The 20909-nt window shown below is 43.8% G+C and overlaps 3 protein-coding genes across 4 annotated transcripts in view; 1 reads left to right on the top strand and 2 right to left on the bottom strand.

Annotated features, from left to right (window-relative positions):
* Window positions 1-282: 282 nt before the first annotated feature.
* Window positions 283-16931, bottom strand: PTCD1 (pentatricopeptide repeat domain 1). 2 transcript variants are annotated; one of them, XM_058157833.1, is made up of 9 exons: window positions 16794-16931; window positions 9915-10562; window positions 9066-9206; window positions 8379-8597; window positions 6611-6712; window positions 4442-5197; window positions 3028-3144; window positions 2652-2834; window positions 283-642 (listed from the first exon to the last, which is right to left on the bottom strand). In XM_058157833.1, exons 2-9 carry the CDS (start codon window positions 10404-10406, stop codon window positions 457-459), a joined length of 2196 nt encoding a protein of 731 aa, XP_058013816.1. In that variant the 5' UTR covers window positions 10407-10562; window positions 16794-16931; the 3' UTR covers window positions 283-456. The 2 variants fall into 2 exon arrangements, with proteins under 2 accessions (XP_058013816.1, XP_058013815.1); XM_058157832.1 differs by lacking the exon at window positions 16794-16931 and adding an exon at window positions 11000-11220.
* On the top strand, window positions 11510-18476 carry CPSF4 (cleavage and polyadenylation specific factor 4). Its single transcript, XM_058157840.1, has 8 exons — window positions 11510-11793; window positions 13116-13166; window positions 13593-13745; window positions 14311-14406; window positions 14642-14735; window positions 15047-15119; window positions 16097-16267; window positions 17420-18476. The coding sequence occupies exons 1-8, from the start codon at window positions 11691-11693 to the stop codon at window positions 17486-17488; spliced, it is 810 nt and encodes a 269-aa protein (XP_058013823.1). The 5' UTR covers window positions 11510-11690; the 3' UTR covers window positions 17489-18476.
* Window positions 18477-18611: 135 nt separating this feature from the next.
* The window catches only part of ATP5MF (ATP synthase membrane subunit f), a 5089-nt gene continuing 2791 nt past the window's right edge, over window positions 18612-20909 (bottom strand). The window contains exons 3-4 of the mRNA XM_058157846.1: window positions 20333-20449; window positions 18612-18765 (exon numbers count right to left, since the gene is read on the bottom strand). Coding sequence (XP_058013829.1) covers window positions 18737-18765; window positions 20333-20449 — 146 coding nt within the window. The 3' untranslated portion in view covers window positions 18612-18736. The remainder of the gene's footprint in view (window positions 18766-20332; window positions 20450-20909) is intronic.

Here is a 20909-nt window from a genome sequence, read left to right as displayed (position 1 = left end):
TCTTTGCAGCAAACAAAGGTGCTGAGGTTGCTCAGCGCTACCTGTACTTCCAATCACAGCTTTGCAATTTTAGGTTTCTAAATATTTTCCTTTGACGAGTTATAACCATTATTTCTCAACCTTGGTGACTTGGAAGCTGTGTGGACTTCAACTCCCAGAATTCCCCATGTTAGCAAATAAAATGGCTTAGAAAGAGACAGAACAGCACAATCGCCACAAAAGAAGTATAAGCTTTCCTTTAGAGTGTGAACAGGACAATAGGATAATCACCTCCAATAAGAATTGGTAATAGGAAAATATTATTTATTAAACAATATAATACTGTTCCAGATAAATTTGGGTTGCAATTGTATATACACCTAGGCGTTAATTTAAGCTCCGCGTGAACAGATACGTATAGAATTAATCAATTTTTAAAATGTGCCAGCATCCCTTAATGGATGGCCAATATTTGTTTTATTTTAGCTTCTGGCTGCTTTGATCTTGTTCCAGCCTGGTGCCTTCTTTGCCTGCTGCCGATTTCTTACATCGGTATTTTGTCCAAGGGTGTGGCGTTTCTTCCCCGGGCATCCATTTAAGCCAACGGAAATAGAAAGATCGGAAGCCATCGATTTTCTCTAGATAATGATCCTTTTTCTGGTACTGCAAGAAGAAAAATGCAAGTTATTAAAAGCATACCTTGCATTGGAAGAGAGTCTTGGCAGGCAGGAAGAGATGAGGGTCTCCTGCATCCAGTCATCCTTGGCCAAAGAAAAATTTGAGACTTACGGGCCAGCTTTTGTTTTTAATGTCCTGTCCCTACTAGAACGAGGCCTCCTTGGATTCAAGTATTACTCCTAGCAGTTCCATGGGCAATAACACGTCCAGGTAGTCCTTGACTTACAACCGTTGATTTAGTGACCGCTCAGAGTTAAAAACATCCCTGAAAAAGTGACTTACGACGGTTTTTCACACTTTTATTCATTCATGGTCGTGTGATCAAAATTTGTATGGTTGGCAATTGGCTCATATTTATGACGGCTGCAGAATCCTGGGGTCATGTGGATCCCCTTTTGCGACCTTCTGACAAGCGAAGTCGATGGGAGAGCCAGATTCACATAACAACTGCGTGAACTAATTTAACAACTGCACTGGTTCCCGTAACAACTGTGGCAGGAAAGGTCACAAAACGAGGCAGAACTCACTCAACAAATATTTCACTTAACACCATAAAATTTGGACTCAATTGTGGTCGTAGGTTGAGGACTAACTGTATTAGAACTGATGACGATGAGCCATCAAGTCAGCATCGGTTAATTAGATGAATAAAAGCATGAAAGGGGTTGTCAGCTTTGGAAGCCATTCTAGGCCGGAAGCTTCCGTGCTGCCACTTTCTCCTGTGTGGGAAAGTAGGAGTGGAGGGATTGAGTAGAGGTGTCAGCCTCCACTCCAAACTTCGTATCTCTTTGTGCTCCTTATTTTCAGTTGTTAGATAGAATGGGATTGTATTTCTAATGTAAATAGCTATTGGATTCAAGTTAAGAAGAGAGGGGCCTTTAAGAGTCTGACATAATTAAGGTGGGAGGAGAGATTAATGTTTTGAATTCACAGGAATGTTTGGGCGCGAACGCTAACAGACATTGCATTCCTGATTTGATTGACAACCAGAGACCTGCGGAAGAAGATTACCACGGGACCCCCGGGAAGGAGCTGGCATTGGACCAGACCTGATGACCTTTGGGACAGAGGAGGGAGGAATAGGGTGATACAGATTGTCAGCCATATTCTGTCTCAGATTCAACTTTAACCCTGCTGCAATCCAGATGTAATTAGTAAAAATACTTTTATTTGCAAATGAAGTCAAGGTGTATTCTTTCCTAGTTATAATCAGAGGCAGCCTGATAAGAGGGGTTGTCTTTAGACATAATAGCATTCTTCCTGTTGGTCAAGGTCAGGCCGATCCTGCATCTGGAGGAGGGGTGGCCGGATGCTGTCTCGAGATGGGATGGATGGTGATTGGAACATGTGATCGACTGAGGACTGAGGGGATGGTTTGGGGGGGTTTCGATTTACTGAGGGAAAACCCAAACCTCTCAGATTCGGGTTTTCCCAGATGTGCCAGTTTACCTATCCTAGTAAATAGAACTTTGAAAGATGCTTGCTTTGGAGTTTTTACTTGGAGTGTTGTTTTTTTTTCTGGAACGCTCCACCTTCTTTGGATTTCCATTCGGAGCATATATTCCCACAAGTAATATTTTTTTATAGTTCATTACAATTTCTACCATTAACACTCTTCCCTCCTCATCTTCAAATATTTGTTTGGATTGGATTGTTTGTTTAATATAAAACACCACTCCACTTTTACTTTGAGAAGCCAATGTGGTATACAACATCTCTCATTTTGCCCGCTCCAGACGTTTTTTATGTTGTATATGTATATGGACTTCTTGTAAGCATATAATTTCTAATTTTAACTTCTCTAATTCGTTAAATATCTTCCTTCTTTTTATTGCCGAATTTAGTCCATTTATCTGCCTAAGTTAGTTTCAATATCCATAGCAATTTAATGCCTTCCAAACATTTTACAAGAAGTTTTCTGACGTTTTAGGCGTGATTTAAATCGGCTCACGCGCAAGTTTACACCAACACAGAAGACAAGAGGATAATCTTACCTGATCGTAATTAGGAGGATACTGGGCTGCAAACTCCAGCACGTTAATGATAACTTCATTTGGAGCCACCTGATTCCTGCTCATGTCTTTAAGGATTTCTGTGAGGTAAGTGTAATTCAGCCGCTTCACAGCTGCGTTGATCAGCGCACCGTAGATCTGCACGTTGGGTTTTATTCCAGACCGCTGAAACGGATGCACAAAAACGACTCAAAACATTTGAAACAAAGGCGGTTGTGAAGGAAGAACGTATCTTTGCCTCGGTTCGAATCTAGGCAAAGATTGAAGTTACGGCAAATATTTCGAGGCAGAAAATTAGTGCCTCAAAAATTTTGAATTTCACGTATGTCTGCTAAAAAACAGTTGGATTGTTTTGTACCTTCATGTCCGACAGTAACTGCATCCCTTCTTTGTATTTGCGGCAGGCAATGGCTAAGTTGCAAAATGTGTACAGGTCCGGCGAAACTCCGCTTTGCAACATTAAAGGCAGCAAGCTCTGTAAATTGAAAAAGACCTTACGCAGGGCTGTATACATTCTCTAAAATATGCAGTAGCTCCAGATGAAGCTGACCTTTGTAACGTATCATTGTAAACTTGGCCTAAATAGAAAGCAGGAATGAAAGTCTTAGAAAGACAGCCAGTTTGACATCAGGCACCAGAAACCAAGAGAGACCATGAGTTCTAGTCCTGCCTTAGGCTTTCAAGCTGGGTGGCCAACCAATTTTCTCCAACCACCTCACAGGATTATTGTTGTGGAGAAAATAAGAAGCCAATGGAGTATTATGTATCTTTGTCGCTTTCAGTTACTTATAAAGTAATACTTTATAGAGCACAGCACACCAGAACAACTAGACACAAGGACAGTTTTTCCCTCAATGCCATCATTCTGCTTACCAACTAATTCCCACAACACTGTCAAATAATTTACTAAGACTGTATTACTATTCTTCTTCTCTTCCTTACTAGTATCTATCTCTTACCACTTATGATTATAACCATGTTGCTTGTATCTTTCAATTTATAGTTTTGTTTCCTAGTACGATTTGATAGCTGATTAGTAACCTTGACTATCACTAAGTGTTGTATCTTTTTATTCTCGATGCATGTATTTTATTCTCCTTATGTACACTGAGAGCATCTGCACCTAAGACAAAATCCTTGTGTGTCCAATCACACTTGGCCAATAAATAATTCAATTCAATTCAATTCAATTTCATTCCATTGTTTCAAATTCTGTTCTATTCTATTCTATTCTATTCTATTCTATTCTATTCTATTCTATTCTATTCTATTCTATTCTATTCTATTCTATTCTATTCTATTCTATTCTACTCTATTCTAATTCCATTCCATTCCATTCCATTCCATTCCAGTCCAGTCCATTCCAGTCCATTCCAGTCCAGTCCAGTGGTGGGATTCAGCCAGTTCGCACCACTTTGGGAGAACCGGTTGTTAACTTTCTGAGCAGTTTGGAGAACTGGTTGTTGGAAGAAATCATTAGGGCAGAGAACCGGTTGTCAAATTATTTGAATCCCACCACTGTTCTATTCTATTCTATTCTATTCTATTCTATTCTATTCTATTCTCCATTCCATTCCATTCCATTCCATTCCATTCCATTGTTACAAATTCTGTTCTCTTCTCTTCTCTGTTCTGTTCTGTTCTATTCTATTCATGTGGGATTTTTAAAAAAAATCAAATTAATCAATTAATTAAAAGTCTCTAAAAAGTTGAATTTGGCTAATGCAGCGCTCCCGTAATAGTGACCCACACCCAGAAAGGGACAATCTTACCTTTGCCGCCTCCAGATCGGCTTTCTTGCTCTTTTTTCTGATCAAGGTATTAAAAAAAGCCACATCTGGCTTCACGTTGTTCTCCTCCATGACGGCCAACAAAGACGATTCTGACGGGCTGTTGAGCGCCACGTTCTCGGCGAGCAATATGAACGTCCGGATGTTCCCCGCCACCTTGTCGTCCTTCATTTTTTTCAAGAAACCTTCCATGTTCCCCATCAGAGCCAGTCGATCGGAGGGCGTGGCCACCGTCCCTAAGGACACCACGTGTGGGGCTGGGCTCTGCAAATCCAGCAAGTTGGGGAGGGGAACGGCCGGCTCCCAGGAGGACTTTTCTGCTCTCGATTCCGGAACCAAGTGGTTCTGATCAGAGGTCACCAAACTCCCGTCTGTATCGCATCCTGATAAATCGGAGCGATCGTTTGACTCCGGCTCCACGCTGTCCTTGGCGTCACCTCGCTTTCTATCAGGCCTCTCAGTTTTGGGATCGTCTCCCGGGAACATGTTTTTTTCCAGAGCTTCGACATCCGATAACCTTAAAGCCGGAACATTGGCTCTTTTCTTATCCCGCCCTTTTGTGCCTTGCTCTCTGCCAGGATTCAGCCTCCGGTGAATTGGGCGTTCCTCCGAGGGTCTCAGTAGCAATTTAGAAGCCTCCTCCGAGTCACCAATGCCACAGTATTTGGCAGCGGTCAGCATCAAATTGTAAGTGTACAGATCAGGTTTGAGGTTCAGCTTCGCCATCTGCTGCCAAACCTGTTTTAAAAAAACAACAACGTGATGACCCAGGGTGTGGCACAAAGGCAACACAGCCAGAGAATAAGTACGAGTCCCTTTATTAGCTCCAAACTCCCCCCCACCCCACGTCCCTTTACTCTCAGGTCTTGTTGTGACTCCGGCCCTCGAGCCTGTTCCCATGGAGGAGAATGACTTGGAAAGTGAGGACCCTCCTCGCTGGCACCACCCCAAGTTCCAGCTGCAGGCCAGGAGGAGGAGCTGACAGGGCCTCCCTCTCCCGCACCCTCCTCCTCCTCCCTGGCAACGCCTCAAGTCCCAGCTGCTGACGATCAATCCTGGATTGATCTGAGGCAGCGACGAAGAGATAGGCGTGTGCAGCAGAGGAAGAGGTGTGGCAGGCTCAGAGATTGCTGAGTTACTGAGCCATACCCCACAGGGTATAAAAGTGGGTGAAGCTGCCATGCGGCCCTTGTGACGGACAAAAAAGCTACCAAGCGAGCACTGCAGCTCGGTTGTTGAGAGGGTTAAAGGACTTTGTCAGTGAGTTTTGGCAACGGATCTTGGACACGAGATAACGGACTCAGGACTTGGCAGGCCTCTGCACGGTCACTGCCAAGTATTTCCTCAACTGAAGAAATTCAGGTCTGTAGCAAATAAAAAGATTGGGAGACACGCGTCTTGGCGTTTGCTCTGGGAAGTGGGGAGGGGGACATTAGAGGTCTGGAGAAAAACCCTTCCGCAAACCTGTAAGCAGACAAAACTCCCAACCATAAATCCAACAGGGCAAGATAAGGTAATTAATCTGTCATGGCAAGCAAGATAAGGAATTCCAGAATTGAAGTAGCATGGCCGTAAATTAAACCAGTTGGGAGGATGCCAGCTCAGATCAAGCAGTCAACATGAACATGAATTCAGCATTTGGTCCTGACAACCTCCCCTCCCATTTGCCTCTCCTTTTAAACTCCAGTTCCAGGTGTGCCTTGTGAAGGGGATCGGGGCTCTTTCCTCCCTTGTAAGCCACACAACCCACGTTGCTCTCTTCTCCATTCTTCCCTGCGTGTCCTAGGATGAGGAGGGGGTGGGCTTTGGTCTTCATCAGAACCCCCTCTCCCTTGTTCTAACTCTCCCCTGCTCTGCCCAGCCCAGCTTTGCCCTTCCCCAGTTTCCTCCACAGCTAACAGAGCCACTCCCTCGCTCTCTGTCAGCTGTCCCTCTTCCATCCCAGAGTCAGACTCCGACACGGGCACGACAAACAACAGTACTGATCATTAACTCATGCGCGGCCATCTGAGTTAGTGTTTCTCAACTGGGACATCTTTAAGAGGGGTGGACTTCAGCTCCCAGAATTCCCCAGTCAGCATGCACCGGAGAAGGCAGAAAGAGCTTGGTTCGTACCCACCATTGGAAGGCAGCAAAGGGCAGAAAACAGACCTGTAAAGCATAGCGGAACCCGTTCTCTTTGTCGTTTATACATCCCATGAGCAGAATGTTGAAAGTATCGGTGGTGATTTGATGGCCATTTTCCACCATTTCCTAAGGAAAGGAAAGGATTCCGTAATTACTCTTCAATATAAACATATAAACAAAAGATCAGCTGTTCTGTAATCCATATATAGCATTCCAGGGAAAACAGATCTTAAGAAATTTGCCATAACTTTTTTTTTTTAATTAAGGATAAAAATTAAGGCTGAGGTCACACCTGTCGATCAGAAATGGATGTGCTTTAGTCAACAAAATACCATCTTCTGACCGTTTTCACCAACTCTACTAAACCACCATATGCTTTTTCTGGTTTTAGCTTAGTACGTTTTGTGAAGTAGGGATATTTTGATAACCCTGATAAGTGGCTGTACTGCAACATGTGAGTCCCGCCATAATTTTAATCTTGTGAAGACCAGAAAAAAATCAGCCCATTTCTAGGAACCCACCATCCATTTTTCTGCAAACAACCAAAAGTTTCTTTTCTGGTTTATACAGACTATTCCAAAGGATATATTTGTTCTGACCTAGGCTCCCTTAACAAGCAGAAAGCAGAGTCTCGATCCCGGCAAAACTTTTTATTTACACGACTGTGAATTCCTTTCATTCAGTCAGCAAGGCTTGGCAAACAGTCTTTCAAAGGAATATTTATCAACACAGACCGTATCTCGCTTGGAAAGCTGCCATATAGTTTCGAAATGCGGTACAAGGCAAAACTTGGCACAGAGTCACTTATAGTCACGAACAGAACTTTCCACTCTTGAAACGACTGACTGAACAAACTGTTTCCTGCAAAAGCCTCCCCCCCGCCTTCGCTCCTCTTTTGTTTCCTATGGGCCAATCACCTCCAAGGTGTGGCTTTACTCCCAAGTCGACCCTGCTTTCTGATTTGTTCTTTTCTTCCGGCAGCTCTGCGCATGCGCACACTGGGAACGGGCTCCAGCTGTTCCTCTGCCTCATTGCTGTCTAGCTCCCTCTCTGCCTCCAACACAGAGCCCTCGTCCGAGCTTTTCCCCAGCCCCCAGGACTGGCTCAAGTTCCTCCCCAACCTCCTCACTACCTGACTCTGCTGCCAGCTCCGCTGGCCGCCAGTGGGCCACAACAATATTTCACAACCACCATTTTTCCAACTGCAACTTCAGAAATTCCCCTTAAGCTTCTTGTGAAACATCTGTGGAACATGACACAGTTTATTTATACCTAGAGTCAAGCTGTCAGCGTTCCAGAAACCCTCCTTGCAGAAAAAGACTCCGAGGCCAACATCTTTCAAAGTTCTTTTACTAGCATAGGTAATCTGGCACAGTTGGTGGAAATCCAAATCTGGGGATCTCCCTCAGTAATACAAACTCCAAAATCCCCACCCTCATGACCCCTCTGCCGATCACATGCTCCAATCCTTAACCGTCCCATCTCGAGACATCCACTCCGGCCACTCCTTCTCCAGATGCGAGCTCAGCCTGACCTTGACCGGCAGGAAGAATGTTGTTGTACTACCACCCCCCTCCCCTCCTTTCCCACACAGGAGAAAGTGGCAGCGTGTGGAAACCTTCGGCTTAGTACGGCTTCCCAAGCTGACACAAGCAGCATATGAATTATTATTATGGCGATTTATGCCATATTTTGAGTAGGAGTGTGAGGTTTCTAAGGCAGCTGATAGATACAATTTTGCAAAGAATTATAAATTTATACAACGATCCGCCCTCCTTTTTTTGTTTTTTACCTTTAATATATCCAAGCACATGCGGAGGTCTGAACACAGAGCACAGCATTTCAACAAAGCGCGATATGTGATTGGATTCAAGGCGATGCCTTTTTGGATCAGTTCCTGTCGTAACTTAAGGGCGCTCTGCAGACCACTGTCTTTCCAGGGTGTCTCCGCGCAGGCGTTGAAAAGGGCCGTGTATGTGGCAATCGTAGGTGTCAGGTCTCGCTTTTTCATCTGCTCCCCCATAACAATGTAACAAGACAAAAATTTCAGCAAGGAAACGACTAAAACCACCTGTCATCTTGGCAACCACCCATCGTTTAGAATGGAGGCTTTTGAAGTATTTGTTAAGGATCGGCGTCATTTACGTTCACAACCTTAGAAAAGGTTGCTGTGTGGGAATATCGGGAAGGCTTCCTCGACAGAGGAGAAACAAGAGCATTAAAACGAGTAACTCGACGTCAAACGGCAGGAATAACACAAACGCAGCATTGGCAAACGAATTTGCGGTGCTGTTTAGGAAATACAGGAGGGAGCTTCAGTGAGAAATGACACACCAATTGAAGTTTCCAATTGAATTGGATTCCTCCAATCAGGGATTTAAACCAGCTAATTTTTTCCCCTTATTCATTTAAATCAAGCCCTCTTCCCCACCCACCCAGGGACAAAAAATTCCCTTTGAAAGAAACTTGGGGTATTTACATCATTGTAGAGCCGTAAGGCCTTCTTCAGGTATCCAACCCTGCCGCATCCACCAATCAGCACCGTGTAGTTGAACTCCTCGGGCCAGAGGCGTTCCTCCTTCAACATCTGCACTTCAAAGAGCTCAAGAGCCTCGGCCAGCTGCAGACAAGAGGGTTAAGGAAGAGGGTGAACTGTGAAACCCCACAAAGCTCAACAAGATCAAGAAGTCCAAACCACCAAAACCACATCGAGGCAAAAATCTGGGGTAAATACAGGGAATCCTCACTTAGCAATGGACTGCTTAGCGACCACTTGAAGTTACGACGGAGCGGCTGAAAAACTTAATAGTTTCAGGCTTCCGATGGCTGCACGCACACATCATCATCATCATCTTCATTTAACGACCCCATAATCCCTTGCGGGGTGGAGTCTGGGCAACTGATGGAACTAGCAGTGTGTTTTACTGGCCGGATGCCCTTCCTGTTGTCAATGCAGAGTTCTGTTCAGCAGCTATATTCTCAGTGTGCCCAGAGAGAGAAATATCTGCCTCTACCTAGGATCGAACTCACAAACTCCTGATTGTGAGGCGGGAGCTCCACCTCTAGGCCAGGGCACCACTCACTGCACACACACGCACACACACAAACATGAGGTCACATGACTACATTTTGGGGACAAAATAGAAGGAAGGAGTATTAGGAACGCTTTGTCACCTTGAGCCGCTTTTAAAATAATGAAGGTGGGATTAAAAAACTAATAAATCAATAAGCAAATAGATCTTCCTTTGTCCTTCAAGGCCATTCATTATGCCCTCCATCCCCATTTAAAAAAAAAAAAAACGCAGGAGAACATAGCCAAGATAATGACCTTATTTTGCTTAATCAATGCTTTGCACTGCAAAAAATACCAGTATGGGGTATTCCTTCGACCCCATCTGGGTTTTATTTGTAGCTCCTCCTCCTCTTCCTCCTCCTCCTCTTCTTTGGTGTGGAGCCGTACATTGTGAAAATCAGCCATTGCCGCCGCCTGAGAAAAAGGCTTGGGAGGATATTTCTGAGTTAACAACCCAAAGCTTTCATCAGCATCAAATTTCTCCTCTTCTTCCTCATCTTTAGAAAGTGCTTCCGACGATCTCATCATCTCCTCCAAATCTCTGTTGTGTAATTTATAGACTGACAGGGACGTGCTAATCAGCCTCCGGTTCAGAAGAGCTGTGGGTTGTGGGCTTGGAGGCGGTATCCATTTTTTTCTTCCAGGAATGCCTCTCAAACGGGGTACGGAACAAAGCCAAGGACAGACCGACCCTCTTTGGGTAAACAGTGCAGAGAAGCCCCGGCACATCTGTGGAGAAACCGTCATAATTTCGCCTTTCTCTCTCTCTTTTTCTTCTTATCTCCAGATGAATGAACTGAAATCCAGATCCAAGGAATTAGGATTGCAGCTTAAAAGCCTGCATCACCTGCTTTCCTGGGAAAATCGTCCGAAGTAGCAAGGATGCATTTTGCAGGAACCATCCTACAAATAAAATAAAACATTAAATTAATGATTAAATGAAAACCTTTAAAGGCATTTAAATCAGATTTTTTTAATCCAGCTTCTTCTAAACTCCTGAGGGGAAGAATCAGAATAAAGCTGGAAGGGATATTTGAGACCTTCTAATCCACCCCGCTGTTCAAGCAGAAGACCCTGTACCACTTCAGACAAGTGGCTGTCCAGTCTCTTCTTAAAAGCCAAGAGGGATGGAGCGCCCATAACTTCCACTGACTAATCAATCAATCGGGATAGAGCTGGAAGGGACCTTGGAGGTCATCTACTCCAGCCCCTGCTCAAGTAGGAGACCCTGTACCATTGCAGACAAATGGCTGTCCTTAAAAGCCTCCAATGTTGGAGTCCAGAAGCAACTTGGGAGGCTTCGCGCCTTCTTTCTCTCTATCCCTGACCCAGCAGCCTACCTTGCAGGGTTGTTGTTGAGGGGGAGAGAGACGCAAAAGGGAGGGAGAAGCGCTCAGGCACGAGCTCCTGAAGGAAAGGCGGGACAGAAATTAGATTAATAAGCAGATGGAATAATTAAAGAGTATTATAATTTGAAAAAAATCCTTTCGGAGCGGCCCAGCCAGCCTTCCAACCGTTCCCTCCCCGCCCCCCACAACCACCACGCGCACTCCTGTCCATCTCCCGCTCTCCCCGCCCACTAAAGGGGCGGAGCTTCTCCTCAGGGCGGGACGCCCTCCGTAGGCGTGCGCCTGGATAGGTCCGCTTCACTTCCCTTCCCCCCTCCATCGCCCAATCAGAAAGGGCCTCCTTCGGATTGGGCCGCAGCCCGAGAGGAAAAAACCCACCTCCGCTCCTCCATTGGCCCCTAAACGCGAGGGTCGACGCGACAACGGACGCGACTCCCAGCCTGCTTTGCGCGCAGCCCCAGCCGACGCGACGCGACGGGATTCCCAGCCTGCCTTGCGCGCGGGGCCGCGTTCCGATTGGCCCGCCCGGGCGGCGCGCGCGCCTCCTTCTCCTCCCATCCCTCCTTCCCCTCCCCCACGCCTCTTTTTCCTTCCCTCAGCGCTGCCGGCGAGGCGGCGGATCCTTTTTTCCCCCCCGATCCCGTCTCTCGGCCGGCTTCTCGCGGCCTCCCTTGCCGCCGCCATGCAGGAACTGATCGCCAACGTGGACCACATCAAGTTCGACTTGGAGATCGCGGTGGAGCAACAGCTGGGCGCGCAGCCGCTGCCCTTCCCGGGCATGGACAGTACGTGATGAAGGGGGGGGGGGCTCCTCCAGAGGCCTCCTCCCCTCTCCCCTCCCCCAAGCCTGATCATTGAAAATCTCATTAATCTGTATTTAATATATTGATATTGATATTGTTTCCTGATTGCTTATTTGTACCCTATGACTATCACTAAGTGTTGTATCTTTTTATTCTTGATGAATGTATTTTATTCTCCTTATGTACACTGAGAGCATCTGCACCTAAGACAAATTCCTTGTGTGTCCAATCACACTTGGCCAATAAAATATTCTATTCCATTCTATTCTATTCCTTTCCATTATTTTCTCTATTCCATTCCATTCCCATTCCCATTCCATTCTACTTTATATATTATTCTATTCTATTCTATTCCATACCTTGATGAAGGTATCTTTTCTTTTATGTACACTGAGAGCATCTGCACCAAAGACAAATTCCTTGTGTTTCCAATCACACTTGGCCAATAAAATATTCTATTCCATTCTATTCTATTCCTTTCCATTATTTTCTCTATTCCATTCCATTCCCATTCCCATTCCCATTCCATTCTACTTTATATATTATTCTATTCTATTCTATTCTATTCTATTCTATTCTATTCTATTCTATTATTCTATTCTATTCTATTCTATTCTATTCCATACCTTGATGAAGGTATCTTTTCTTTTATGTACACTGAGAGCATATGCACCAAGACAAATTCCTTGTGTGTCCAATCACACTTGGCCAATAAAGAATATTCTATTCTATTCTATTCTATTCTATTCTATTCTATTCTATTCTATTCTATTCTATTCTATTCTATTCTATTCTATTCTATTCTATTCTATTCTATTCTATTCTATTCTATTCTATTCTATTCTAATTTTATTCCATTCCATTCTATTCTATTCTTTATCCTATCCTATCCTATCCTATCCTCTCTTCTCTTCTAATTTCCTATTTCCTATTCTATTCTACCATTATTCTTCTCATCCTTCCTATTACCTCCTCCCACATATGACGATAACCTTGTTGCTTGTATCCTTACAATTTATATTGATATTGTTTCCTGATTGCTTATTTGTACACTAAGACTATCATTAAGTGTTGTACCTTATGATTCTTGATGAAGGTATTTTTTCTTTTATGTACACTGAGAGCATATGCACCAAGACAGATCCCTTGTGTGTCCAGTCACACTTGGCCAATAAAAAATTCTACTCTACTCTACTCTACTCTACTCTACTCTACTCTACTCTACTCTACTCTATTCTATTCTGTATTTAATATTCAGCTATTCAGCGATATTGAGACCTTCCTTGTGCTTCTTTTCTTCACAGAGTCCGGTGCTGCCGTCTGTGATTTTTTTTTAAAGGCAGCGTGTGGGAAAGGTAAGCTGCAACTGCAGATATATTGGAAATACATTTGTTTATATATCTAGCCAGTTTTCAAGTTACGGAAACTAATCATGTTTTATGAGGAGGGAGGAGAAATTGAGCATGAAAAATCCTTTTCTTTGCCTACATTCAGAGCCTAATTTTTAAAATCTTGGTTTACACGTTGAGCTGTCAGAATACAAATCGTATGTCAAGATGTCATAGCATAAGTTAAGTCTTAAAACATGGTAACTCGTGGTCATTATATTGGCGTAGAAGACACTATTGTAGAGAGGCTGGATTTACTGAATAAATACCTTATAAGATTTAAAAATACGTAGATTAGTTAGTCCCTTGTCTTTTAAGTCTGCAAATTAAAGCAGCATTATAGTGTAGAAGCATTCTTTGCAGTATTTTATATATATTTATTTTTCCCGGCAGGGGGGATGTGTCCCTTTCGGCACATCAGTGGTGAAAAGACAGTGGTTTGTAAACACTGGTTACGAGGCCTGTGCAAAAAAGGAGACCAGTGTGAATTCTTGCACGAGTATGACATGACTAAGATGCCAGAATGTTACTTCTATTCAAAATACGGTAAGGGCAAATGTAATAATGAATGGCTGCTATTTAATCTTGACTTTTGCTGCGTGTGTGTGTGTTCTGTAGTGTATCACAGTGGAATCCATTTCATCCATTGTTCTGGGAAACAGATTGTAAAACAATGAGTTTTACAATCTCAAATTTCAGTGACTTGAGCTGAAGAAATGAGAAGAAATGAGATTGTGACCAGACATGCATTGGTTTGTAAGTTGGTCTGTTGGCTATTACTCTATGCTACCCCTTGGTGACATTTTGATTAGGTATTTTGAATATTAATAGAGCAAATGATTGGTGTGCAGTCAGTCGTGCCCTGATAGCGTGCTTGCTTTCACTTTTTGATACGATTCTTAATGTTTAAATTACCAGTTTCTTTACACTCCTGCTCTGGAATGTGTATACGTGCAAGCTTAGCACATTCAATGTTATATTTCAAAAGGCTGATGGTGAAAGGTGTAGGTGATGGTCATAAGGAAACACGTGACTTTCTTAACACTTTCCAACTGTTCTTGAAATTGCATTGACGGCTTGGTGGGCTGAAGCTAGTGACTGTCTGTTGCAGGAGAATGCAGCAACAAGGAGTGTCCATTCTTGCACATCGACCCAGAATCTAAAATCAAAGACTGCCCTTGGTACGACCGAGGTTTCTGTAAACACGGTAAGGTATTCAACTTGTGACTGTTGATAGCTGTGCTGCCTTAGATACAGACTTCTCAAGCAACAGGGCCAACCTTGCAAAAGCCTCTGAACTGACATTTGGCTCCTTGAAAACTTATCTTCCCTTTTGAAGAAGAACTTAATTGTAGTTAAAGAGATAATTGTCTGAATTTGGGCCATTCTTGCTGTTTTGAAAACTTAAGAAATCTCAGTTTGCCTTGCATTTTATGTTGCAGGTCCTCTCTGCAGACACAGACACACAAGGCGTGTTATTTGTGTGAATTACTTGGTAGGCTTCTGTCCAGAAGGCCCTGCGTGCAAATTCATGCAGTGAGTATTTCCCAGATCTGCCCTAAAATTCCCCACCTGATATTAAACCACGTAAGTGTGTGCCCTTTAAAAAAATCTTCCCAAAATGTCAAGCTTAAGTTTCACGCTATCCCTCATTGACCCTCTTTAATGCTTAGCTGATTACAAGAGTTTCTGTACCTATGAAGCATGTTTTGGAGAAGATTTTATTTCTGAAGCTAAGCGTAAAAGTATTCCTGGGAGAATTAGATTCTAATAGTGGATTTCTTTTTTTATCAGTTTGATCTCCCTCTCTTTCCATACGCATATGTCCTTTTTCTTTTGAAAAACAGTCCTCGGTTTGAACTCCCTATGGGAACGACAGAGCAGCCGCCACTGCCGCCCCCAACACAGCCACAACAAAAAGTAAGCCATCCCTTTCAGCTGCTTCGGTACCTTGCCGATTCACCTCCTTTGAATTTCATTTAAAAGAGAACTGAGTCTGTTTGAATAGTTCAGTGTGTATGCATTTGTTGATGCTAGAGATGCTTCTCCTGTTATAGTGGCACTTGATTTGCAGAAGGGGAAAAGAATGGACCACTGACATTCATAGAGGAGGAAGAGGAGTAATTTTATTGGGTGCTTTTAATTAAGGGCACTGCAAGCATAGGCCAAAACCACAGATAATACTACAATCAAATTGCCTCAGGATTCTAACACTGTACAGGAAGATATTATTATTATTCTCCTCTGAGGGGAATAGAGCATTGGAAACGTTTAATATAGGCACCTTTCTTCACTTCTTGTCTCAAGCATGCAGGATTTGGGTATGGCCAGTCTAGAGAAAAGAAGGACCGGGGTGACATGATAGCAATATTCCTGCCACAAAGAGGAGGGGGTCAAATTAGTCTCCAAAGCACCAGAAGGCAGGACAAGAAGCAATGGGTGGAAGCTAATCGAGGAGAGAAGCAAAACCCTTGAATTAAGGAGAAACTTCCTATCACTGAGGACAGTTAATCAGTGGCACCAGAAGGTGCGGGTGCTTCATCACTGGAGGTTTTTAAGAGATTGTAGTCACCTGTCTGAAATGGTCTAGGGTCTCCTGCTTGAGCAGGGGGTTGGACTAGAAGACCTTCCAAGGGCCTTTCCAACTAGATTCTGATAGCTTTTTTTTTTTTTTGGCAGTCTGATCACATGGTAGGTCTCAGATTTAGGGGGAGGTTGAAAGGATTCCTGATGTTTTCCTTACACTGTAAGCTGATGAGGTACCTTTAGGGAGGTGTGGCTTGCTTTTGGCGCCCGAGGCACAAGTCTGGGGCAACACTTGCGATTTTTGTCCGAGTACAGAAAACTGCTACTAAGGTGTGTTAATACGTATCGTGCGGGTTGCTTTCCCTTTCCAGCAAAACAACAACGCGCCATTGCAAAGGTCATCCTCTCTTATCCAGCTGACAAGTCAGAAGTCTTCCCCCAACCAACAGAGGACCCCACAGGTCATTGGGGTCATGCAGTCCCAGAACAACAGCATAGGGAACAGAGGCCCACGCCCCCTGGAACAAGTCACCTGTTATAAGGTAAGGTGCCTAAGGCCGAGTTTCGTGAGGAGAAGGAGCTGGGGGGGGGGGAAGGGGGAGGCCGATTCTTGCAGTGCCATTCGCCAACTCTGAATTCCGCAGCTGACACGATAATCATGCATGTTTTCACTCTTTTGAACATGGGGATATTCCCCCTCCGGTCCTGGAACGTGGAATTTGAGAAATGACACGCTCCTCTGCTTTGTGAAAAGCGAGAAAAGTATTTTTTCCCCCCCTACATGAATGTTTTTAAGAAATCTATAGGATTGTAACGGAATATAGACAATGGGGAATGAAGGCTAATAATAAGATGGGCTGCAAAGTGTTAGCTTGAACACATCCCCGCATTTTGGTGGAAACATGTTGTATGGCATAGCTTTCTCGCTAGTAGTTATGGCAGTGCCAAATTTAGCCACATCGGGTGAAATTCGACCGGATCGGGTAAACCGCTAGGGACAAATTGAATCAGTTCGCCAAACCGGTAAAAATCACTACTGGTTCACCCCGCCCACGCTTGACCACTCACCTTTTCCAGCCACTTGCTCAGCCCTTCCGGCCGCTCGATATTCCACAGAATTCAACGTTAAATGCAGCAGAGAGAATTCACAGCGGAGCTGCTGCAGCCTGTCCCTTTAAAGTATTTAGACCCCTGGGAGGGAGAGGGTGGGAGTGGGAACACAGCATTCGCTATGAGCCCTTCTCTTGCTCATACACACATTTTCCTACTGGGTTCTGTGGGTGTGGCTTGGGAGGGGGGTCATGTGACTGGACGCGGCCATGAGACATCAAGTTGACCACACCCACTCAGTCACAGGACTGCCCCCAAGCCATGCCCACAAAACCGGTAGGGAAACAATTTGAATGTCACGCCCGAGCCACATGGATGTGAAGTTTTTCTGCCCACATACATGTATGCTATCTGTCCAAACGCAAATAACATGATATAAAACAGCAACAGTCCATTTTCACTATTAGATTATTATTTTGAAAAAGGCAGGTGTTGACATTTCTAATTCTGAGCTTGCAGAATGGGCTACTTAGGAAAAAAAAAGCAAAGATCTTTTCAATTGTGAATATTCAGATTAAAGGATTCATTAAAATCTCCCAGTTATATATGTACTTTGAGAAACAATGTTTTTGTTGTCGTCTTAGTGCGGTGAAAAAGGACATTACGCCAACAGATGTACCAAAGGACATTTGGCTTTCCTTAGTGGGCAATGAACCAACGGACTTCACAGCATTTTTATATATATATATCTTTACGAGCCGAATTCTCTCTAGTATCATCTTGAATGACTGAACTACCCATTTTTTATACCTGCACCAAAGGATTGGCCAGTGAAAGGATTACTTGATCTGCAGCTACTCTTTTTGTTTTGGCATTTCCTTTTTTTTTAATTTTTAAGGCTACAACATATTGCCTCCTTGTTCACAGCCTGAAGAAGCAAACATAATTACACAAGCCTTCTAAAAGAAAAACATTTGGGATAGGGATATTTTTGGTTCAAAAGGGTGGCGCTTCTCCTTCAAAAATGTTTAGTCTGTTCTTTCAACAGTCCTTGGCAGAAGATGATAAATGTGTGTGTGAGCGACTGCCCAGCTCTTGCTTTGTTCTGCATCTTTGTGTTCCTTGTCTAGGCTGGGCCGATGGCTAATTCACGATGGAATTCATCTTGTTTGTCAGGAAAAAGAGAGGGTCCAGTTTGTATTTGTCCACATCTATAGTTTGTACTTTAAGGAGAAAAAAGTTGTTTTTTTTTAATTGTCATGTTTAATGGCTGAACAAATGCAGGCAGAAAACTCCAAATTATGAAAAGCAGTGTTAGGTTAATGGGAAAAATCAAATCTTTCCTTTCATTCTGAAAGCGATCCAAGCTATATGCCATCACATGTGCCTACTAAAAACGATCAAAATTTCCCTAGGAACATAATATTCTGACATCCAAAATACTTAAATCAATTGAAAGCTTAAAAAAGAAAACAAGAAAAACAAATCCTGTTTTAGAAGTAAGCTGCAGTTCTTTATAAAAACCCGTTCTTTAAAAGATTCCCACTGCGGAGTATTTTGTCATTAATTTGGTCTGGAAGACTTCATTCCAGTCACAGAACTGAATTATTCTGAGAATCTGAATTGGTGTATATTTTCTTGGCATTCCAGACTCAAGAGTAAAAAACCTGCCATTTCAATATATATATATATTTATATAGAGAGAGATTGTGATTAATATTTCAGATCTTGGTGAAGCTAGTAGTATCTTCCCATACTTTTTATAATTTTAAAGAAAGGTCTTTTGTATTCCCACTCATCTTTTCTTCTAGCATTTGAAATAAGTTCTACCAGACACAGATTGAATTATTTTATTATTGGTCTCAGCGTACATTTGACACTTTGTAAGAGAAATACAGAGGTCAGTTGCTTGTGGTTGACTGATCACAGCGAGAGAAACTTGTATTCTTGTCGGTGGAATCTTAGTGGTACTTTCTCAAGCGTTCGTACTCTAAATAATCAGAACCAGTTTTGGTTAGATTGCAGTTTTCTTTAAAATTCTCAAACAGAAACTAGCTTTTACTGAAGACATTTTGTACATATGGCCAACAAAATTTATGAATAAGATAATTGAACGCTGAATATTCCTGCTATTCCACTGAGTGATTGGGGGGAAAAAGATGGAAGAGGGCAAGCTTATATCACCAATTCCTGTTCTGGGAAAATAGATTTTACCCAGCAGAAGGTACTTTGTAGCTACAGGTAGTCCTCGACTTATAACGGTTTATTTATTGACCGTTCAAAGTTAGAATGGCACTGGAAAAAGTGACTTATGACCATTTTTCACACTTACGACCGTTGCAGCGTCCCTGTGGTCACACAAACAAATTCCAGGCGCTTGTCAACTGACTCATATTTATGACGGTTGCAGGGTCCTGCGATCCCCCTTTTGCGACCTGGCAAGCCAAGTCCAGAGGGGGAAGCCAGATCCACTTAACAATTGTGTTGCTAATTTAACAACGGCAGCGATCCGCTTAACGGTGGCGAGAAAGGTCATAAAATGGGGCAGAACTCGCGTAACCAATGTCTCAATTAGGAACAGAAATTTTGGGCTCGGCTGTGGTCGTAAGTTGAGGACTACCTATACAATCTGGGAGAAAGCCTTACTTGCCACCTCTTCTATTAGATTCCCAAGACTGGTCTGGAGTCAGGTGAAGTAGCGCCTAGAAGTCCTAAAACCGTGATGGCGAACCTGTGCACACGCCAGCCCCACCCACCTCCCAGTCCACTGTGCACTCGCCTCCCACTGGCCAGCTGGTCTTTGGATCTCTGCTGCGCGTGCGCGGGGGTGGGTGGGGTGCATGCACGGGGAGTGCAGGAGGCTTTCCAGGCCCAAAACGGGGCACGTGGGACCCCCTGCGCTCCGTTTTGGCTTCCAGGTTGGTGCAGGCGGCTTTCCAGGGCCCAAAATGGGGCGTGTGCACATGGCGCAAGCACAGGGGGTGCTCAGATTGCATTTTGAGGGTTTAGCCACGGGCATTCTCGCGCACACGCATGCACTTTGGGCACTTGGCACCAAAAAGGTTAACCATCACTGTCCTAGAAACTGAATTTGGCCAATGACTTTAACTGCAGTGGACAGAACGAAATAAATTGTCCTGGATCAATGCCTACCAACCTCACAAACTCATGCAACGCTAAACAAGAACCGTGCCTCAGGCTGCCACAGCACCTCTCGCATCTCTTCCAACAATAAAACCATAATTCAGTGTGGCTCAACTCTTTCCCCGCGCAGCAAGCGAGGAGGGCTGCGCGTTTGGCTATTTTATCTCAAGCAGTTTGTCGCGTTTTACTTGTGTCCTATGAATCTCTCACCCCTGTCCCAACTTGCAGGAACCAGAACTTAAAACAAATCCTGGTTTCAAATCCAGGGGTGTTTTTTGTACATGGTAAGTAGGTTCTGCTGTATCCAGATGTGGCAGGGAGGCCTTGAACACAGCCCAAAACATTACAGAATCTTGGCACATCGTGCGAACATAGTGTAATTTTAAAAAACAAAACCCAAACATTTTACTTACTGAGTCGATCATACAATACGTAATAGCTGAAAACCACATAAGCGGATAAAAACATGGCAGGACCAGCGATGCCACATCTCTTCGGTTCCCAGTATTTCGCCAAGAACCTGTTTCGGCCTAATGAAAGTGAAAACCCACCTTAGAAGTCAAGAGTGATGGGCAGCGGTCATTCATAATAAAAACTTTGGGGGTGGGGAGAGGAAGAAAATACACATCTAGCAGCGACGAAAGTACAGGTAGTCCTCGACTTAAAACAGTTTGTTCAGTGACCATTCAGAGTTACAACGGCATTGAAAAAGCGACCTATGACCTGGTTTTTCACATGACCGTTGTAACGTCTCTGACCACGTGATCAAAATTCAGACGCTTGGCAACCGGTTCATATTTATGACGGTTGCATGGTCCCGAGGTCATGTGATCCCCTTTCGTGACCTTCTGATCAAGCAAAGCCAATGGGAAAGCCAGGCTCCCTTGCCACTAACTTAACTGCAGTGATTCACTTAGCAACAGTGGTAAGAAAGGTCATAAAACTCAAACATCTCACTTAACAGAAATTTTGGGCTCAAATTGTAATTGT

The sequence above is a fragment of the Ahaetulla prasina genome, chromosome 14, assembly GCF_028640845.1.
Source record: "Ahaetulla prasina isolate Xishuangbanna chromosome 14, ASM2864084v1, whole genome shotgun sequence".
Lineage (NCBI taxonomy): Eukaryota > Metazoa > Chordata > Lepidosauria > Squamata > Colubridae > Ahaetulla > Ahaetulla prasina.
This window is presented reverse-complemented; position numbering and strand designations above follow the sequence as displayed.

Coding starts and splice junctions, on each gene's coding strand:
- PTCD1 (XM_058157833.1), bottom strand. CDS start 10,406: ATGACGGTTTCTCCACAGATGTGCCGGGGCTTCTCTGCACTGTTTACC. Junction 5,198..6,610: donor GGTTCCGCTATGCTTTACAG/GTCTGTTTTCTG, acceptor TTTTTAAAACAG/GTTTGGCAGCAGATGGCGAA. Junction 643..2,651: donor ATCCTCCTAATTACGATCAG/GTAAGATTATCC, acceptor TTCTTCTTGCAG/TACCAGAAAAAGGATCATTA.
- CPSF4 (XM_058157840.1), top strand. CDS start 11,691: ATGCAGGAACTGATCGCCAACGTGGACCACATCAAGTTCGACTTGGAG. Junction 15,120..16,096: donor CAACACAGCCACAACAAAAA/GTAAGCCATCCC, acceptor TTCCCTTTCCAG/CAAAACAACAACGCGCCATT. Junction 16,268..17,419: donor AACAAGTCACCTGTTATAAG/GTAAGGTGCCTA, acceptor TTGTCGTCTTAG/TGCGGTGAAAAAGGACATTA.